The sequence below is a fragment of the Saccostrea cucullata genome, unplaced genomic scaffold, assembly GCF_032062105.1.
Source record: "Saccostrea cucullata isolate Sc308-1 unplaced genomic scaffold, CSIRO_AGI_Scuc_v1 ctg387, whole genome shotgun sequence".
NCBI lineage: Eukaryota > Metazoa > Mollusca > Bivalvia > Ostreida > Ostreidae > Saccostrea > Saccostrea cuccullata.
Genome location: NW_026927209.1, coordinates 47,900 through 67,996, shown reverse-complemented (window position 1 = coordinate 67,996; position 20,097 = coordinate 47,900). Strand labels below are relative to the sequence as shown.

The 20,097-nt window shown below is 35.9% G+C and overlaps 1 protein-coding gene across 2 annotated transcripts; it reads right to left on the bottom strand.

The window, feature by feature from the left end:
• Window positions 1-1,226: 1,226 nt before the first annotated feature.
• On the bottom strand, window positions 1,227-20,069 carry LOC134273721 (E3 ubiquitin-protein ligase Bre1-like). 2 transcript variants are annotated; one of them, XM_062755924.1, is made up of 21 exons: window positions 19,972-20,069; window positions 17,803-17,925; window positions 17,068-17,235; window positions 16,484-16,553; window positions 15,221-15,574; window positions 14,552-14,766; window positions 14,141-14,362; window positions 13,849-13,974; window positions 13,393-13,566; window positions 12,826-12,961; window positions 12,577-12,698; window positions 11,866-12,131; window positions 9,206-9,290; window positions 8,853-9,035; window positions 8,387-8,515; window positions 7,957-8,129; window positions 6,525-6,702; window positions 5,193-5,294; window positions 1,737-1,904; window positions 1,658-1,690; window positions 1,227-1,580 (listed from the first exon to the last, which is right to left on the bottom strand). In XM_062755924.1, exons 2-20 carry the CDS (start codon window positions 17,914-17,916, stop codon window positions 1,682-1,684), a joined length of 2,994 nt encoding a protein of 997 aa, XP_062611908.1. In that variant the 5' UTR covers window positions 17,917-17,925; window positions 19,972-20,069; the 3' UTR covers window positions 1,227-1,580; window positions 1,658-1,681. The 2 variants fall into 2 exon arrangements, with proteins under 2 accessions (XP_062611908.1, XP_062611907.1); XM_062755923.1 differs by having other exon boundaries at window positions 1,227-1,904; window positions 19,972-20,068.
• Window positions 20,070-20,097: the final 28 nt, after the last annotated feature.

Sequence of the window (20,097 nt, the reverse complement as noted above, 5' to 3'; positions counted from 1 at the left end):
ATTAATTATATGTTCTAGATTCACATCTTGTAATTTATTATCAAAGCAAGAGTATAGGTTCTTATAAAATTTCTCAATTTCTGATAAAATTTCTTCCTGTGAGGTAATAATATTACCATTGCTGTGCATGAGTTGGTTCACAGTTTTATTAATAAAATTTCTTCTTTCTAAACTAAGAAAATATCTTGTCGGTTTTTCACCCTGTTCAGTCCACTTACAGCAATATGAGCTGTATCCTCGAAAATTTTATTTTGCTGGTAAAATGTGCTATTATGATTAATTTGTATGTAATTTAAACCCTTATGACCAATAAGCCCAAAATAAAGTTTAAAAATGTTTCAGAGGAAATATTTCTGTACAACCGAACATACAGTTTTATATAGGAAATCATTATTGTACAGGACGACAATAATTCAATTTTGCTTCAATCAAAGCTAATAAAAAATTTTCCATCGGGAATATGAACAACAGAAGTTTATAAATAATTTATTTCTCTGTCATTAAATTAGTTAATCGCAAATTTGCAATAAAATTTTCCGATGTCAAACATGCAGCTCATATTGCTTTAAGTTTTGTTCTAACAAAAAGCCCTTTTATATATTCTTTTATTTCTTCTAAAATCCACAAAAGTTTGGTCATTATAGGGCTTACAGTTACTTGGAAATGAGACCACCAAAAACATTAACCTGTTCACTCATGCGGAAAATGTAGGTCAGATTCAGCATCCGAAGTAAGCCTGGTAGTGTGTGCATCCTTAGATGTATCATCCATGCAAGTTTGGTCACATAGGGCTTATAGTTCCTTGGAAATGAGACCTACACCAAAAATATTAACCTGCTCCAAAAACATTAACCTGGTCATTCCTTTGCTGAAATTACAGCATCTGAAACTTTGACTGGTACAATGAAACACACTAAAAGCATCTACCATGCATGTCTAATCAATATAGGACACAGAAGTACTTTAAAAGAAAACCGCTCCAAAAAACTTAACCTGGGATGCTGACGCCTACACCAATGCCGAGGGTATTACAGAAGCTCCCCCAACTTCGTTGAGGTGAGCTAAAAATTATAAGCGATATCTGTCATTTTTATAAACATATTCAATGACTGCCATGTCTGAATCTGTTGTTCACATTCACTTGTGTCTGAGAAATAAAGTGAGGTAATGGAGGACGAAGACCTTCTCTTTGTTCCTTACAGATCGTTTGAGACCAGTCACAGACACATATAAAATCAGTTTATTCACATAACCATGACACATGTGTATGGAATACCAAACACAATTTGCACTCAATACACACATCTAGAAATCTAACATGACATGGCATCTGATATCAGATCTAAGTTGATTTTACACATACATCTCTTTTACTCCTTTTTTACATACTTTACAGACATACACATGGTATGAACAAATATAAAAATGTATATCATGTAGTATATTAAATGGTGAGTTCATGTAGCAGAAATTTGTATTAAATAACTGACACATGATGTTGCAGAGTTGTGAAATGAATTAATGATCACACAGTCGTAGAAAAGCTCAACTTCACTACTGTAGATGACCCCATTCACTCAGTCTCCCACCGACTGTCTGTACTGCTAGGATATATAGAGTATCCCCCCGACTGTCTGTACTGCTAGGATATATAGAGTATCTCCCCCGACTGTCTGTACTGCTAGGATATATGGAGTCTCCCCCCCTCCCACCGACTGTCTGTACTGCTAGGATATGTACAGTCTGTGATAGTCATTGGCACCGAATCCTCCGTTACATTTGGGACACTTTCTCTGTCGCGTCTCGTACCGAGTCTTTAAACACTCCAGACAGAACACATGAAAACACTTTGTCAAAACTGCGTCTTTCTTGTTCACTTTACAGGAAGGACAAGTCAGTTGTTCCTGCGAAAAGATAATATATGTAATACTAGATTATAACAAGTTTTTTTTTTAAAATGACAGCCTGACTTTTGTAGGACAATATTTTATCAGTTGATGTGGTTCAGTTTATTAATAGACACTGATGTCAATGTACTAAATATTACTGTATTTTGGGAATGTAGGACTTACCAATTTATAAAAAATTTCACTCTTAGGTTTTCAAAACTAAGCAGATTCTTGCATCAAATTAAAACATTACTTTTTGAATGGGAGATAAATATGAAATAGCACTCTCTACATGGTGTCCCTAATGGGTTTTGTGTTTTAACATTTTGACACTGGCTTTTTATTTTTGACCCCCCACATCAGTGTGTTTTTGAAACTGGTTATCTAGTATTTTTCTTACATGTATGCCAATGAAAAGCCATATGTTACACAATCCACAAAACATACCAAACTACGTAAGAACTGATATATTTCCCCAAGAAACCAGAAGTCTCTGTCGAGACTGTAGCTCTACTGGTATGTACTTATCAAAAACCATTGCACTATTTTATGTATCTTTGTGTAGTCTACTTGTGTGCCAACTTATTTTGAAATCAAAATAGAACTGTAGAAGGAGTAGCGTTTTTAAGGAATTTCACAGAAAATTCTATTTTTAGTAACCATGGTAACACCGTTCATCGAAATCAGAAACTGATGCACTATTCTATGTATCTTAGGGTAGTCTACTTGTGTGCCAAGTTATACTGAAATCAGACCAAACCTGTAGAAGGAGTAGCGTTTTTAAAGAATTTCACAGAAAATTCTATTTTTAGTAACCATGGCAACATCGTTCATCGAAATTAAAAACCGATGCACTATTCTATGTATCTTAGTGTAGTCTACTTGTGTGCCAAGTTATATTGAAATCAGACCAAAACTGTAGAAGAAGTAGCGTTTTTAAGGAATTTCACAGAAAATTCTATTTTTAGTAATCATGGCAACATCGTTCATCGAAATTAAAAACCGATGCACTATTCTATGTATCTTAGTGTAGTCTACTTGTGTGCCAAGTTATATTGAAATCAAACTAGAACTGTAAAAGTAGCGTTTTTAAGGAATTTCACAGAAAATTCTATTTATAGTAACCATGGCAACACCGTTCATCTAAATTAAAAACCGATGCACTAATCTATGTATCTTAGTGTAGCCTACTTGTGTGCCAAGTTATATTGCAATCAGACCAAAACTGCAGAAGGAGTAGCGTTTTAAAGGAATTTCACAGAAAATTCTATTTTTAGTAACCATGGCAACACCGTTCATCGAAATCAAAATTCGATGCACTATTCTATGTATCTTAGTGTAGTCGACTTGTATGCCAAGTTATATTGAAATCAGATCAAAACTGTGGAAGGAGTAGCGTTTTAAAAATTCTCTGTTTACTAACCATGGCAAAACCGTTCATCGAAATCGAAATCCGATGCACTTTGTATCTTAGTGTAGTCTACTTGTGTGCCAAAGTATATTGAAATCAGACCAAAACTGTGGAAATAGCGTTTTAAAGGAATTTCACAGAAAATTCTATTTTTAGTAACCATGGCAACACCGTTCATTGAAATTAAAAACCCATGCACTATTCTATGTATCTTAGTGTAGTCTACTTGTGTGCCAAGTTATATTGAAATCAGACTAAAATTGTAGGAGGAGTAGCGTTTTGAAAAATTGTTTATGACCAGACGGAAAAGGACAGATGACAGACAGACAGACGGACGGACGCCGGACGCATTACTATCGCATAAGCTCTTCTGGTCTCTGACCAGTAGAGCTAAAAATTGCTGATGAAATTTTAATGTGGACCACTTATTTTCTGTCTTTAAAAATTCTAATGCAGTATAAAAAAAGAAAAAAAAACATTTCTGACAAAGTGAAAAGAACATGCTATTCCTGTACTACATCGACAGAAATAAATATTTCATCTAGTTTTTTCCTTTCTTGTTCACAATATTCATGCTGATGAACAAAATCAATATCATTACCACATATCCTACAAGTTTCCACTTTAAATAAGGAATGATACAATGGAAGAAAGTGAATGCAGATTAACTTTTAAGTTCATATTTAAAAGAAATAGCACAATGGAAGAAACTACTTTCCCATGAAAAGCTGCATATCTATCCTTAAATAAAAGTAGACTACCTTTTTGTGCAAAGTTTACCCTTTGACCTCTTACAATGTACTCAGCTATATTTGCTCAACTAGAAAGCCAGACAGTTACCTTCCTACATTGATTTTATAAATATTGAACTTACCTTGTACTCCATTATTTCTGCTATTTGACCCTTACTTTATGCTCAGCTATTTCTGCCCTTTGACCTCTGACCTTGTACATCACTATTTCTGCCCTCTGACCCGTTACCTTGTAAACTGCTGACCTTGTAAACTGCTATATTTGCCTTTTGACCATTACCTTACACTCTGCTATATTTGCCCATTACTGTATTTTTGCCCTTTAACCCCTTACCTTGTACTCTTCTATTTTCCACTGACCTTTACCTTGTCCACTGCTATAATTGCCTGCTGAACTCTTGCATTGTCCTCTCCTATTTTTGCCCTTTGACCCCTTACCTTGTACTCTATTTTTGCCCTCTGACCCCTGACCTTGTCTTCTGTGATATTTGCCATTTGACCCCTTACCTTGTACTCTGCTATTTCTGCCATCAGGACCTCATCTGCAAATTGCACAGCATAATTTCTTGATAACAAAACTGTAACCAACATTTTTTTGGCGACTTTACTTTAATTTAACGGGGTTCAAAATTAATTTTCGTGCGCTTTTTTTGCAAGTGCAAAAGGGCGCGAGAAATATAACGACATGGCTCTCGGCCTCATGAAAATTTCCCACGCGAATAAAAGTTGGTTTATAGTTAAACCCTATTGGTATCAGAAGTGTGTGATATCCTATTTTTTAACAAGAGGCCCATTTAACCCCTTATCTTGTACAACTTTCCAACAAATGAAATTTGATTCATGTTTTAAACCAGAGGCCATGGAATTCCACAATTTTGACCTTGTCCTCTGCTATATTTATACCTAGCAGAGTAACAAAGAGAAAATGCTTTCTTGCATTGTCCTCTCCTGGGGCCATTTTTTTTGCCCTTTTATAAATTTTATTTCCTGTTTTGATTAATACCAAAGTGCATATTTCAAACAATTAAATTATTTCAGACTATGTTAACCCCCCCCCCCCCCCCAAGTACCTCTGTCCCAGGGGCCTTGTCTAACTGTGATTTCTTCATCAAAAATATATACTGCCATTTGACCCCTTACCTTGTACTCTGCTATTTCTGCCATCAGGACCTCATCTGCTGCTCCAGCCATCTCTATCTTTTTACTTCTCTCCAGCTTCCTTTGTAGCTTGACTATCTCCTCCTGGTGATAAAAAACAAAAGTAACTAATCAAGCTGGACCAACAGAAAAATTACTGTAAACCAACATTTTTTTTAGACGACTTTAACGGGGGAACACTGGTTCACAACGATTAATTTTCGTGATCAAGCTTTTTTTGCATCTGTTGTTAATAGACAAAGAGACTTTAAGGACCGGTTCACAGTGACAAATATTCACGACGACACGGCTCTCGGGAACCTCATGAAAATTTCTCGCATGCGAATAAAAGTTGGTTTAGAGTAGTTAAAATGAAATTTATCAATATTGGTATCACAAGTGTGTGATATGATCTACTAGCACGTCTAATTAACAAGATAAGTAATCAATGATTACATAGACTATCTCAATGAATTTTGCATTATGTACAATAAGACCCAGTATCATCATTATCTTTCAGTTGCATATTAGACTGAATGTGTGCCGTTAAAAATAAATTTCATCATGCCCAATTGCAATAAAGAGACCAGTCATTCTACCAAATTTCCAAGACATATAAATAAAACATCTGCTTGATCAGAGATGCTCTAATAAAATGATTAAGACAGCCAGTCTTTCTACTTTGAACTTCTTAATTAATCCATTTCTGGAGGCAATTCCACTCATAACTCCAACTGTGGCCCTTCCCTACCTCAAGTTGTCTTCATTTGAACAAATTTGATTCTTAACTAGATGTCGGGGCTTTTGTATAACCAGTTATATGAATAATTATGACTTTGTTATTCTTGAAAAGAAGATTTTAAATGTTAGTTTTCTATGTATTCCTTTATATAAATTTGATCTCTTGTTGCTGCCCCATCCTAACCTCATAGCTCATGATTTGAACAAACTTGAGTGTACACTATCTGAGAACGATTCCATTACATTAATGTTTATGAGGATCAATAAAGATATTTCTTATATGTGTATATATTCCCAAGTTAAAAATTTGATTCCCTGCAATTATCACATCTGTGGTGTATCCTTTTCTTAAGATTGAAGTGATATAAAATAAGAGAGTTCTTTCCTTTGAATGAATGACTCTTCTCAAGTTCCCATAGAGAAACGCAGGATAGACCAAGGACAAAGTAATCCTTATGTGTCTTTCATGCTATTCAAGAAACAAAACAGGAGCAGTGTGCAGCATAAGCTAGACTTTAAGTTACAGTATTTGAGGTGCCCTGATAGAAAAGTAGAAAGACTGAATATAGAGTCTTTATGTTTCACAAAAATTACCTGCATTCGCTTGTACTTAAAGGATTCTTGTTCCACTGCCCCAGTTTTTTCAGCTACAGAGACCTGAGCCTCTTTCAGCTGGGCCTGGTATTTGTCAAGGTGCAGTTTTAAGTCTGCTGCTGTTTGTGAACTTTCTACAGCTTTTCTTTTGTGCATCTCCATTGCCTGTTGAGTTAACCTGAAAGTAATGTTACAGATACTGGAAAACTGCCTGTAGTGTACTGAGGTAAATAGCTATCTATGCCTTTGTCATACAATGATGTAGGTTTAAATTCAAAATACACCAATAACTTGATATTCTAGCTTAAATTTCAACTGGACACAGAGATTGTAGAGAGTGTGTTCTTACCCTGCTACTTCTACATTATAGAAAGTGTGTTTTAATAACCCTAACTCCTTCTCCATTGTGTACAGTGTGTTTTACTTACCCTAACTCCTTCTCCATTGTGTACAGTGTGTTTTAATAACCCTAACTCCTTCTCCATTGTGGACAGTGTTTTACTTACCCTAACTCCTTCTCCATTGTGGACAGTGTGTTTTACTTACCATAACTCCTTCTCCATTGTGGAGTGTGTGTTCTTACCCTAGCTCCTTCTCCATTGTGGAGCGTGTTCTTACCCTAGTTCCTTCTCCATTGTGAAGAGTGTGTTCTTACCCTAGCTCCATTTAGTTTGTAGAGAGTGTGTTTTACTAACCCTAGCTCCTTCTCCATTGTGGAGAGTGTATTTCACGTATCCTAGCTCCTTCTCCATTGTGGAGTGTATTCTTACCCTAGCTCCTTCTCCATTGTGGAGTGGGTGTTTTACTTACCCTAGCTCCTTCTCCATTGTGGAGTGTGTGTTTTACTTACCCTAGCTCCTTCTCCATTGTGGATAGTGTGTTTTACTTACCCTAACTCCTTCTCCACTGTGGACAGTGTTTTACTTACCCTAGCTCCTTCTCCATTGTGGACAGTGTACCCTAACTCCTTCTCCATTGTGGATAGTGTGTTCTTACCCAAACTCCTTCTCCATTGTGGACAGTGTTCTTATCCTAACTCCTTCTCCATTGTGGAGTGTATGTTTTACTAACCCTAGCTTCTTCTCCACTGTGGACAGAGTGTTTTACTTACCCTAGCTCCTTCTCCATTGTGTTCATTGTACCATAACTCCTTCTCCATTGTGTTTAGTGTTCTTACCCTAGCTCCTTCTCCATTGTGGAGTGTATGTTTTACTAACCCTAGCTCCTTCTCCACTGTGGACAGAGTGTGTTACTTACCCTAGCTCCTTCTCCATTGTGTTCATTGTACCATAACTCCTTCTCCATTGTGTTCAGTGTTCTTACCCTAGCTCCTTCTCCATTGTGGAGAGTGTGTTCTTACCCTAGCTCCTTCTCCATTGTGGAGAGTGTTCTTACCCTAACTCCTTCTCCATTGTGGAGTGTGTGTTCTTACCCTAGCTCCTTCTCCATTGTGGAGAGCGTATTCTGCAGGATCTGTTCCTTCTCCTCCAGTTTGCGGACCACCAGGTTCTGTGCCTCCACCTGGGACTGTAAGGTCACCACCTGGTCCGCCAGAACCTCCTTCTCCTCTCTCAGCAACTTCTGGATTTGATTGGCTTTTATTCTCTGTATAGACCAATAAGAACACTTTAAATCTACCTGATGGGGCACATTGATCAACTTTCAGAAACAGTGTACGAATATTTTTTTTTTATGTAAAATATGTTCATATTTTCTTTTAATAGCATAATTTAATTTTTCATTTATAATATCTACATATATTTCTTCAATAGTTGACCATAAACATTTATTTTGTCTATTATCTACTGGTTAAATTTCAACTTCAGATCCTTGCACCATACCATATAATGATAGTTTGTTACCTCTGACATGAGTTTGAAGTTGGCGTCATCTTTCTCCTTTAGCTGCTGTAAAAGTCTCATGTTCTGTTCCTGCATATCTTCAAAAGCCTGACCTGTGACCTCCATCTCATTCAACAAGGCCTCTTCTCTCTATGGACACAAACACATCTTATAAAGCTTGAACAATTAATTAACATCTGCCTCCTCTTCAATTAAATAAAGTAATCCTCATACAAAATGGGAATTGAGTATCCCAATTTATTTAACAATTTCACAGTTTGCTGGAGCATAGAAATTTACCTGTTGTGGCAGTACAGCTTAAACAATGGAATAAAAATCTTATATCAATATTTCTTATTCTTATCAGTTTGCATGTAAATGTTTGATTTGTGACATTTCTGCTTTGTAACATGAAGGTATTGGGGGAAGGCGAGAACATGCTTTTGATAATCTCTCTGAATGCTGCGGCTTTTAGACTACTCTATACCTGTTTTTGGGTTGCTAAATTCTTGGAGAGCTCTGTGATTTTCTCCTCCATTTTACTGATCTTCTTAATGGCGTCCTCTTCTGCTAATTTCCTCTTCTCCTTTCTCTCATTCTCCTGCATTCTTTTGATCTGAGCTTTCAGATCATCAATTTCTTGTCGGAATTTCTTTTCACAGGCCATTAACTGAAATGAATCATGAGGCAATGAAATAAAACATAAATGCAAGTTGAATAATTTAAAAAAAAATTGCTTTTCTTTTTTTCCTGTTTAAAGGATACAGTCATTCCCATTCCATGAGTTTTCTTTATGTACAATGTATAAGACTATAACTGTTTGATTTTGTTTGACTCTACCTGTACTTTGTCTCGCTGTTCTTTTGGAGCACTCTTGTACATGTCCAGTAGAAGCTTTAGTTCTTTCTGACTGGCCTGGGCTTGTCTGAATTACAAGGACATACAAATCTTACAAGGGACATTACTCTACATTCTAACCTGCTCTGTGTACACAGATTTTTCTGTTCATAAAAACATCTGTAAGTCATAAATGTGTCTTGTAAATATTTCTCTAATTGGTTCAATTGGCCCTGTTGTCAAATTTTGATTTTAAACTATCTAAGAATCATAGAAATACTGTCCTTTTGATAAAAAAAGTTAGCATGATACTTCCCACAAAAGACTATATACCATTTAAACATCAGATTTTAGTGGGAATAACAATAAGTATTATATACTTAATATCATTAAATATAAATGGAAAGTTGTAACTCAAAACAAATTAATGTACATATCTTGTACACAAATCCCAACACCTTCATCTTTAAAAGCAAACTGATTTCAGTATAAGAAATATATTGATTTTTCAAATTTCTTTTAAGATGAATGACGGCCAAAAAATAAATTCAATTTGGTAAATTCCAAGCTCTTAACTTGATAAAAACAAAAACAAGTAAACAAAATTGACATGCATTTATCACTTGACACCAACCTTTTAAAATACCTAATAAAAAGAAATTGGTTTGAAACAAATATGAAATATAACTTTCCATTCATGGTAAAATCAAGCCCATCCTTTAATTTTTTTTATTTCCTCCATAATTTATTTAATGCTTTGTTTTAGAAATAATAAGTTTAATTTTTTTGCTTCTCGTGATACATGTAGAGTTAGTGGTACATATATTGTTAATAATAATACTTATGAAAGCACTCCAATTTTATTGTAGGAACTGTACCTTTAATAATACTGAGTTACATATGTACATTAAAATATCATAAAATTGTTAAAATTCCTGTATTACACATTTACTTTATTTTATACTAAAAGTAACTCCTTGGATAAATAAAATATTTATCCAAACGTTTTTCACAAAGCTATGTTTTACACAGTTTTATTTCACCCAAATGCCATTGTTCTGATCAGACCAAGCTAAGCCCTCATTCCCTCACTTACTTAAGCTGAGCTCTAATATACGAGGGTTGATCCAAAAGTTCGTGGAATTTCTTTCTAAAATTTTATCGTGATTTGTTGAAAACAAACAATAGGCATATTAATAATATAGAGTCATACTGCAACAATATTGGAAAATTTCACCCCGTTCCAATTACCAATAAGGTCACACGAGCTTTCTGAAAATGGATAGTTGTGAAACCCGGGGGAGACTTCGACGTAACGTTAAGTTAGGTATGTCACGTCACGTTTTAGAAGCATCTCACTCTACTGTTCAATTCAAATACATAATTCTACAAAATACTGCACTTTTGTCCATTTTTTTTTCTCAAGCAAAGCCTGGGTTTCCTCTCGTAACAACTTATCTTCATTTTTCACTCATATTTCAAAATACTCCCCATCTTTCCATGTGATATTCAAATTTCAGTAGCAATGTCAAGAAGAGTACGTCAGCTGACAACGTCCATTAACGCTTTTAATTTGTCTAGGGGGATAAACACTTAAAACAGAGCTTCCAAAAGGCGGCCACATCTTTAATCAACGTCCATGGATCAAAGTTCTGTTTTTCTTTTCTTACGACACTGGAACCCAGTAGCTAAATGCATTTTTTCCCAATCATATGTCTATAATATACGCGGTTAAGATAGAGTGGTCCCGGGATTTTCATAAAACTTATGACTTCACCTAAATTTGACGTTGTTTAACACCCTAAAGATGAACAATAAATCTTCAACTAATGAACTAAATATCCAGTAAACTCATTAAAAATCTCACACAAAGGTTTATAAAAGATCAGGCAATCGTAATAATGACATAATTTTCTTTTTCTGTAACACATTGGGCAATTTTATTCTCATTTCAAGAATTAAGAATTAAATTGATAATAAATGTTTGATGTCTCCCCCGCATTTCCAAACATCCATTTCTATGGCAACTGCCATAGAGTAACTATCACAAATATCCAAAATAGTATTTTATTTAAAATATTCAACAAGTGTCTATATTCTGTTTTGCAATTTTTAATCAATTTCAATTATAAATAAATAAAATATGAAGAAATTCCACGAACTTTTGGATCAACCCTCATACATGTATCAACTTACTTGAGCTGAGCTCTGATACTGTAAACCAACTTTTATTCGCGTGCGAGAAATTTTCGCGAGGTTCGCGAGAGCCTTGTCATCACGAATATTTCTCGCCGCGAACTGGTCCTAGAAGTCTCTGTTTCTGTTAAAAACAAAACCAAAAAAGGCTTGATCGCGAAAAATTATCGTCGCGAACTACTTTACAACAGGTTAATCGCGAAATAAAGTCGTCGCAAATAAAAGTTGGTTTACAGTATACCATGACTTACTTGAGCTGAGCTCTAATATATCATGACTTACTTGAGCTGAGCTCTAATATATCATGACTTACTTGAGCTGAGCTCCCATATCATGACTAACTTGAGGCTATCCCCCATATCATGACTTCTTCGAGCTGAGCTGACCCCCCATATCATGACTAACTTGAGGCTAGCCCCCATATCATGACTTCTTCGAGCTGAGCTGAGCCCCATATCATGACTTACTTGAGCTGAGCTCTCAGTTCCTTGATGACCTCCAGGTCAGTCTTGCCTTTCTCCCTGTACTCAAAGTCTTCCTTATCCTCCTCCTTCCCAGGGTCCCCCTCAGTCTTAGTTCCTGTGTGTGGGGGTGAGGGCACTGTCTGGGTGGGTGTGGCAGTCCCGGGCTCCCCTCCCCCTCCTGATCCACCAGAATCACCCTGTACACCACCCCCTGCTGGATTTTCTGCTTGCTCTTGTTTTTCCTCTGGTTTAAATCCCTCGGCTTTCATCTGGTACAAATTTAGATAAAAAATAATAAATTTATCTATGTTCTTCCAAACCTGGTTGGCGATACCATTGTTGTAATTACAGCAAAACGCAGTTTAACAAAGTCCATGGGACCTATGAAATTACTTCACTATATCCATAATTCGTTATAACCATATAAGTAATTCATTAAATTCATATAGCCGGGGATCCAAGATGACTTCGCTGTATCCGTGAATTCGCAATATCCGTGTTTATACGTTTTTACTGTAGGTTTCTCACAATACTAGAGTATGCTTCTTACAAATTAGGGCTGTCATGGTTCATAATTTTTCGGGTTGGGTCAGTTCAAAATTGTTTAGGCTTGGTTCCAGAACACTTCAGTTAGCCGTGAAAGCAATATTGCAAATAGTATGCAAACTCATTAAGATTTGAAATATTTGTGGTGTGTAGTCTGTTTTAACCAACCTTATTCATTTCTGCCTGGATTTCCCTTGCTCTTCGTCTGGAGCGGCTGGCTTCTGCTTTTAACTGCTGATTATGTTTCTGTAAACTCTGAATCAAGTTTCTCATTTCATGATTGATGGGAGCTAGAGGAATAAAATCACTGCCACATGTAGTTAATATGCTTGACTTTTAATAAACATTTAAGTTCTCTTATAAGTACAGGTATGTATACCGGTATGTAAATTTGAATTCTGTCTGAGTAAACCCTACCTGTCTGCTCATTCTGAGCCAAAGTTTGCTCAAACTCGATCCTCAACATCTCATATTCCCTCCTGACCTGTGCCAAATTATCCTCCAACTGAATGCACTCAGCTCGCAGTTTTTTCTGGGTCTCTAGTTCATCACACTGCAGAAAACAAGATCAACCCGCATTTCATCTTCTGCTGCTAAAAGTGTTAGGATAAATATAACTTTAACCACCTTTGTAAATGCAATAAACCATGAATTTAGTACCTCAAGCTGCTCCAGGTGCCTGAGATGGGTGTTCTTACCTCCAGGTGCTTGAGATGGGTGTTCTTACCTCCAGGTGCCTGAGATGGGTGTTCTTACCTCGAGCTGCTCCAGGTGCCTGAGATGGGTGTTCTTACCTCAAGCTTCTCCAAGTGCCTGAGATGGGTGTTCTTACCTCGAGCTGCTCCAAGTGCCTGAGATGGGTGTTCTTACCTCGAGCTGCTCCAAGTGCCTGAGATGGGTGTTCTTACCTCGAGCTGCTCCAAGTGCCTGAGATGGGTGTTCTTACCTCGAGCTGCTCCAAGTGCCTGAGATAGGTGTTCTTACCTCAAGCTGCTCTAGGTGCCTGAGATGGGTGTTCTTGCTGGTCTGGAGTAAGTTCCTGGTGTCCTCCAGCTGGGTCCGGATCTGCATGGAGTCGTTATAAAGCACCGAGAACTGGGACTGGAGACATTTGTACTCTGTCGTGTCCACAATTACACTCTCAGGCAAGTGCTGCAGCTAAAACAACCCAAAATTACAGTACAATAGGACAACCATTGATAAGGAAGTGTTGAAAATTCTGAGTGATATTTCAATTTTTGCTACAAGTTATTTTCTTTATACGAGGAATTTTTAATCCACTGATACTCTAGTTTTTTCCCAAAGTGCGTTCTTTAAGCTTGCATGTCAATAAATACATCTATTTTGTAATAGCTTAGCCCTGAACATCTCTTCAAAGTAACTACAAAAGTCTTACATTACTTATCAATTTTATATGAGTCTATAGTAGTGCCCGCTTACATCCATTTTGAGTTTCTCCACCTCCTGCAGCGCCTCCTGGTGTTCTTTGCTGAGTTTCTCCAGTTCCATCATTCTGTTGGTGGCCAGTTCTCTCTGCTCCTCCAGCTCATAGTTAATCTCATCAAACTTAAAGTATATGTAATTAAAAAATACCTTAAAAGGTTACTTTTAAACTGAGCTTAACATAAGATAAGGAATAGTTAGGTCAAGGTCATAGAGAAGGTCAAGGTCAGAAGATTCTGCAACACTTACATGGTTCTCACCAGTCTCATACACATGTGAAATTCTATACCTTGCTCTTGGCTACTCCAGTTACACCTTTGCCTGATACATCATGGACAATGGTTGTGTCCTCAAAACTTTTCAGTTTTTGCATGGCGTCATTCAGATGTCGATCAAGTTTGTCTATCTGGGCGCTGGCACAGCCATGATAATACTGAAGGTCATCCATCTTGTTCTTGAGTTCAGCAATCTCTGTTTCAGCAGCTGTTAATTTATCCTGCAGCTCTGCTACCTATCAATAAATCACCATTTTCTTTAGAAACTAGGAATTATCATATTTTCATTAATGCCTTTTCAATGATTTATACACAAACTTTGTTTCACTATCTACATGTTCATTTACAATACCTTCAGTGTATGTTCGTGATGTCACTGGTGTAAGTACGTGGCGTTATTGTGTATATATTTTTATTTATAATACCTCCAGTGTATGTTCGTGATGTCGCTGGTGTAAGTACGTGGCGTTATTGTGAAGGCGACGATTCTCTCTCTGAAGTTCCGCCAACTCTTCCTTGACGATTTCCTGCAGGGATAGAATTTCTGGTTTCTCTTCTGTGGGCTCCTCCTCCTTCACTGTGGGTTTTACATCAGCTTCTGTTGATTCTACTTCTTTCTTGATTTCTGGCTTCTCCGTCTCTACAACAGACAAAGAGAGTATAAAGATATCTGGAATGAGATGCATTCTTACACAAGATTGACAAACACACTCACTTCAAAGGATAAGAACATATTTGTTGATGAAATTAAGCATATACTAATTTTCTAATCCTTTTCAGTTTTCATTTTAGTTCAGTAGTATTCTGTTGTCTGTTTTCAAGTGAGTGCTAATAGACAATATTTCACAGGTACTGTATACTTTTACACCCTGTTAACTACACACGTTTGACTGAAGTCATACCTTATCCTCCTTTTTAAGGTTTAGATGTTTTTCCTACCTTAGCCCCTCCCTCTTTAGGTATGTCCCATCTTACCCTCCTTTTTCTCCTCTGCCCCTGTTACCTACACTTGTTTGACAGAAGTCCTATCTTACCTTCCTTTTTTCCCCTCTGACCCTGTTACCTACACTTGTTTGACAGAAGTCCTATCTTACCCTCCTTTTTCTCCTCAGCCTTGGCCTCAGTCTCCCCATCTTCCTCCGTTTTGACTGCCTTGTCTCCCACATCATCCTCGAGCTCCTTCTTCTCCTCTACCTCCATCTTGATTTCACTCGGCTCCTTTTTGATTCCGCTGGCAGACAGTTCCAGTTCCTTGACCTCCTTGTTCACCTTCTCCTGTATGCCTTTGTTGAGTTTCTCGTTTCTCTGTAACAACCTGTCAAAAGCCTGCAGCAGCTTTCCTATGGCTCGTTTGGAGAATTCCACACGCTGGCCTAGTTTCTGTTCCAGTTCTTGTTTATCCCACGTGGACAACAAAGTCAGGAAAGCTTTTGTTTCATCACTCTCATCTAAAAAATCAACATGAATGTAAGAAGACAAAACTCACAGTACTAACACTTTCCCTCTTAATACACAACATTGAAAACATTACTATATCTGCTAAATGATTATCAAATCAAACAGATCTTACAAAAGAATAATATATCATAAATTTCCTAATTACTTAAGATTCTTAACATAGAGCATTTATTATTGCATAATTCATTTAGGGGAACCAGGCACAAAATAAAATTATGCTTTTCCATTTTGCTGAAATACACACAAAAACACTTGATTAATAAATGTTAATTCAAGTATTCCTGCTTTAGCACTTTAGATCAAACAAGTCATTTTGTGGTATTAATGCCCTGTTCACATGGAGAGTTTAATTTGCGGTAAATTAATGCGAAGTAAACTAATGTGAATCAAACTAATGCGAATTAAATATGTTCACACGACAGCTAATGCGAAGTAAACTAATGCAAATTAAAATTTTACTTCTGCAGCCCGGCGTCAGCACGGCTATTATGACGTCATTTGCAAATCAAGGCACCTTCTGCAGAAGCAAATCCATTTGACATAATGGCAAAGTGTCTGTATATACACATTTTAATGATTAACAAAATTTTCCTTAGTTTCTCACTCAAAAATAGCACAAGTACCTATAGCTGACCATCGACAAAAGGTATTTGACTAAATTTTGCCATTACGCATGCATCAGAATTTAATTCGAATTAGCTTCGCTTAGCGTTCACACAGAGCTAATGTGAAGTTATTTAATGCGCAGTAAATTAATTCGCATTAAACTAATTCGCATTAAATTCTCCGTTTGAACTCTAAGCGAAGCCAATTCGCAGTAACTTCATGTTTAATTCAAATTTAACTCTCCGTGTGAACAGGGCATAAGTACTCATGAAAAAAGGATCAACATTACTTACTCTTAGTTTCTGTTTCATCTGCAGTCTCTGCATCAAATCTTTGCAAAAGGACTCTGATATCTTCATCAAGCTATGGAAAAATACACACATATAGAAGAACATAGCTCTGTTGTATTTAAATAATGTAATACTGATATACACGCATATGCCGAATTTTCAATAACAAATAATTAATGCAACTTATACACAGATATGCTGAATGTCTTTTAATCACTATCTATTTGCTAAAACTTTATCTTTGTTGTTGAATCACACAAGATGATGTGCTCGCATAAATTTCATTTTCATTCTAGTGTATATCAGTAATTAGTATTACTTTATAAGCTTACATAGTTCAATGACCACATTCTGTGAAAATTCTGATCTTGCAAAAAGTTTTTGTTGTCACACAAATTTAATGATTTACAGTAATATTTTTTTTAGTTACTTTATAATTGCATCGTACCAAAATTATGGAAAACTGAAGCTGAAAGTTCCAGCATATTATACATGTTGCATATTACAATACATCTTAAGAGTTCCCCGTATCTTATATGCTGAATACTAGAGTATAAACATATTGAGGTGTAGTTTGAGGATTAGACCTGGTTCCAGTATCTGTTTACAATCATAAGAACAGCGTCGTCAGTCCTCTGTCGATTCTCCAGCTGGTCAATACGACGTTTTAACTCATCCTCGGCCCTCTTTCTCTGTTCTATTCTCTCAGCTAACTTCTTGTTTTGAAACCTCAAAACCTTCATGTCCAGTTCTTCCTGAAGTCATAAGTAAAAAGGAAACAATGATCATAGTAAAACACTGTATGTAAAAGTTTATCATGTCTCCATCGTGAAACAGTTTAAGCATATATAATAAGTAATAGTGTTACTTTTCGTCCATCAAACTGCCATTCCATCATAGTTTTTCTCCTAACTTTTCTTTTATATTATGCACCAGCTTGTAGCTAGTGAGCTGATTTTTTAGTATGTTGATATTATGTTTTCTAAATAATACCCCATGTTTTCAGACCTTTTTCCTTTGCTCCAGTGTTTTCTTATAACAATAAGTATAATTTTTTCCTATAAACCTTGAAAGTGAATCACCATTTCATGCACCTAAAGTATATTCTGGTATAGACAACTGCATGATATTTTGTTTTTGTGCCATTTCTACAAATTGGTATAGTTCTCACATTCTTGGTCTTTCAAATAAAAACTTGCACATATGTGTTAGCAGGGACATTTATTATATCTTATTATTATTTTATAACTATTATTACATTTTATAATTAAAGTTACTACGTATCATTTTTGTAATTACAGGAATACTCATTCTTAGCTTACCAGATTCCCTATAGTGCCTATCCTCACTGGTTCAAACCTTGTTAATAGCTTCTTTGCTGGGGGTCCAGAACTAGACCCCCCTCCTTGATCCTCAGCAGGGCGTTTGGATGACATCCTGAAATTCTATAAGAAATGGAGAAAATCTCAAATACTTTGCTAAGATAGAAATCAGTGTACAAACATTTTGGGTAAAAATATCAGTACCTGGTATTTATGATTTTTTTTCTAAAAATCATATACCCCGGTAATCACATAATATACATAAAGAAATTTTTACCAGTCACTTGAAAAACTCCAAATTTGTAATAATCCTATATTATAGTGCGGAGCAAATGGGGTGGCATATGCATAGCAGCAATTTTTTTTGTGAAAAAAAAAATTGCAAACTTAAATTTGACGCAATTTTGAATTTTAATACCATAAAACTATCATTTGTATTCTCAAACTAAATGATTTAATTTGTATAATTTCTTCACTTTAAGGGCTTGAGTATTTCTGAATTTGTCCAAAAAAATACAAGAAGTTGAAAGAAGCTTAATTCCAGTGCATGGGAAGTCTTCAATTAGAAAGAAATTTTTATTATGTCATAAACAAATAAATGTTGATTTTGAAAAAGTTGAACTTATAAGTAAATGCAGACTGAAGAATTTTATTGAAAAGTACAATGACATAAACAGAATGCAAAATGCACATTTGAGAGGAGCATAAAGTTGCAGAAAAATCATTAAAAAAAATGAAACTGCACTTGCCATATCAGTTTTAGTGTCAGACTTAAAATAGCGAGTGCAGCACGAAGCACCGCTCCTGTAGCAAGCTCCCTAGACAATATGTACATTTTTTTAATGAACCAAGGACAGGCAGTACAAATGTAAACTGGGTTTAGGTTTTTGATAGTACAAAACTGCACTCACCCCAACAGTCACACTGTAGAACATATTACATTTAAGAAATGAAATAAATTTTTGAAAAGTCATGAGGTTATGAAATACGACACTTCATGCCGGCATATTTCATGAAGAACGTTAGCGCTTCATGATAGATATGCCGGCGTTAGGCGTTGTAGTTCCTATACCTCACGAATCTTCAAAAATTTAATTTATTTCATATATTTACATTTTTTTTCTGATGACTTGCCATAAATTTACCACATTCAACTGTCATTTTTAAAGCAAAACAGCATGCATTATTATACTTCTGTTAAAATGTTTCCTATATAAAGTTCAGAAGGTAAAATAGCTATCTTTGATAGTCTACGCATAGCAAAGCTATACCCCGGGGTATAGTTTTTGCTATCCACCCTCCGAAAATTTTCATGCAATTTTTGCCACCAGCAAATTGATTTCCAGCGATAAATCTATTGACTGATGATGTCATAATGACTTCAGTAGCATTGTGACGTCATCATGATGTCAGATTATTCTTGTAGTATTATCTTACTAAAAAATAATTCAAACCTCAAAAATTGTAATTATACATCAGTATAATAAAACATTTATCCACAGGTTGTGAGTGGGATAGCTCTTTCATCAAACCCTTGACAGGAACTACTCCCCTCGGGCAAGCCCTCGGGAATAGTTCCCTGTCGTGGGTTTGATAAAAGAGCTATCCCACTCACAACCAGTGGATAGGTGTATACTATATTTTTTGACATCAAGTGCAGTATTATAACGTAACAATGGAGATATTCATGCTTATTCGTGGTACATATGTAATGTAGTTCATGAGAAAATGAACTGCATTTTATTTTGTAAAGAATCATTGGGGAAATTTATTGGAAATGTAAATATATAAACGTAAACTGACAGATAACATGCAAATCAAGAGTTACTTAGTATCAGGGACCTAAAGTAGTCACTGATAGTGACAGTGCACTCCGCTGCTGGACCTGACATATTTACAAGTTTTTGTCCATTTCAAATACAAAAGCAAACTCGCAAAAACTTGCATTAAAACCACTGAATTATGATACTTCGAGTGGCTAAATAAAGCTACGTAGGTAATTGCACTGATTGTACTCGAAAACGCATAAAAACACCATTCTGAAACCGAGCTCTTGTGTATAATACATGACAATTATAAAGATTCAACAGCAAATAAAAACTCTATTCAAAACCAGTTTTTTAAAATTAGCCCTGGTAGCAAAATAAAAGCTGTAATGTTGAAACATACAAGAAAAAAGTGCCGTTTTCTATCACTGCAACTTTTTCACGTCTTGAACTGCGCCATTTTGAAAAAGCCCGGATGTGCTGCATTTGTTCGGTACATCTCAAGGATTTATATAAGTGAAACGATCAA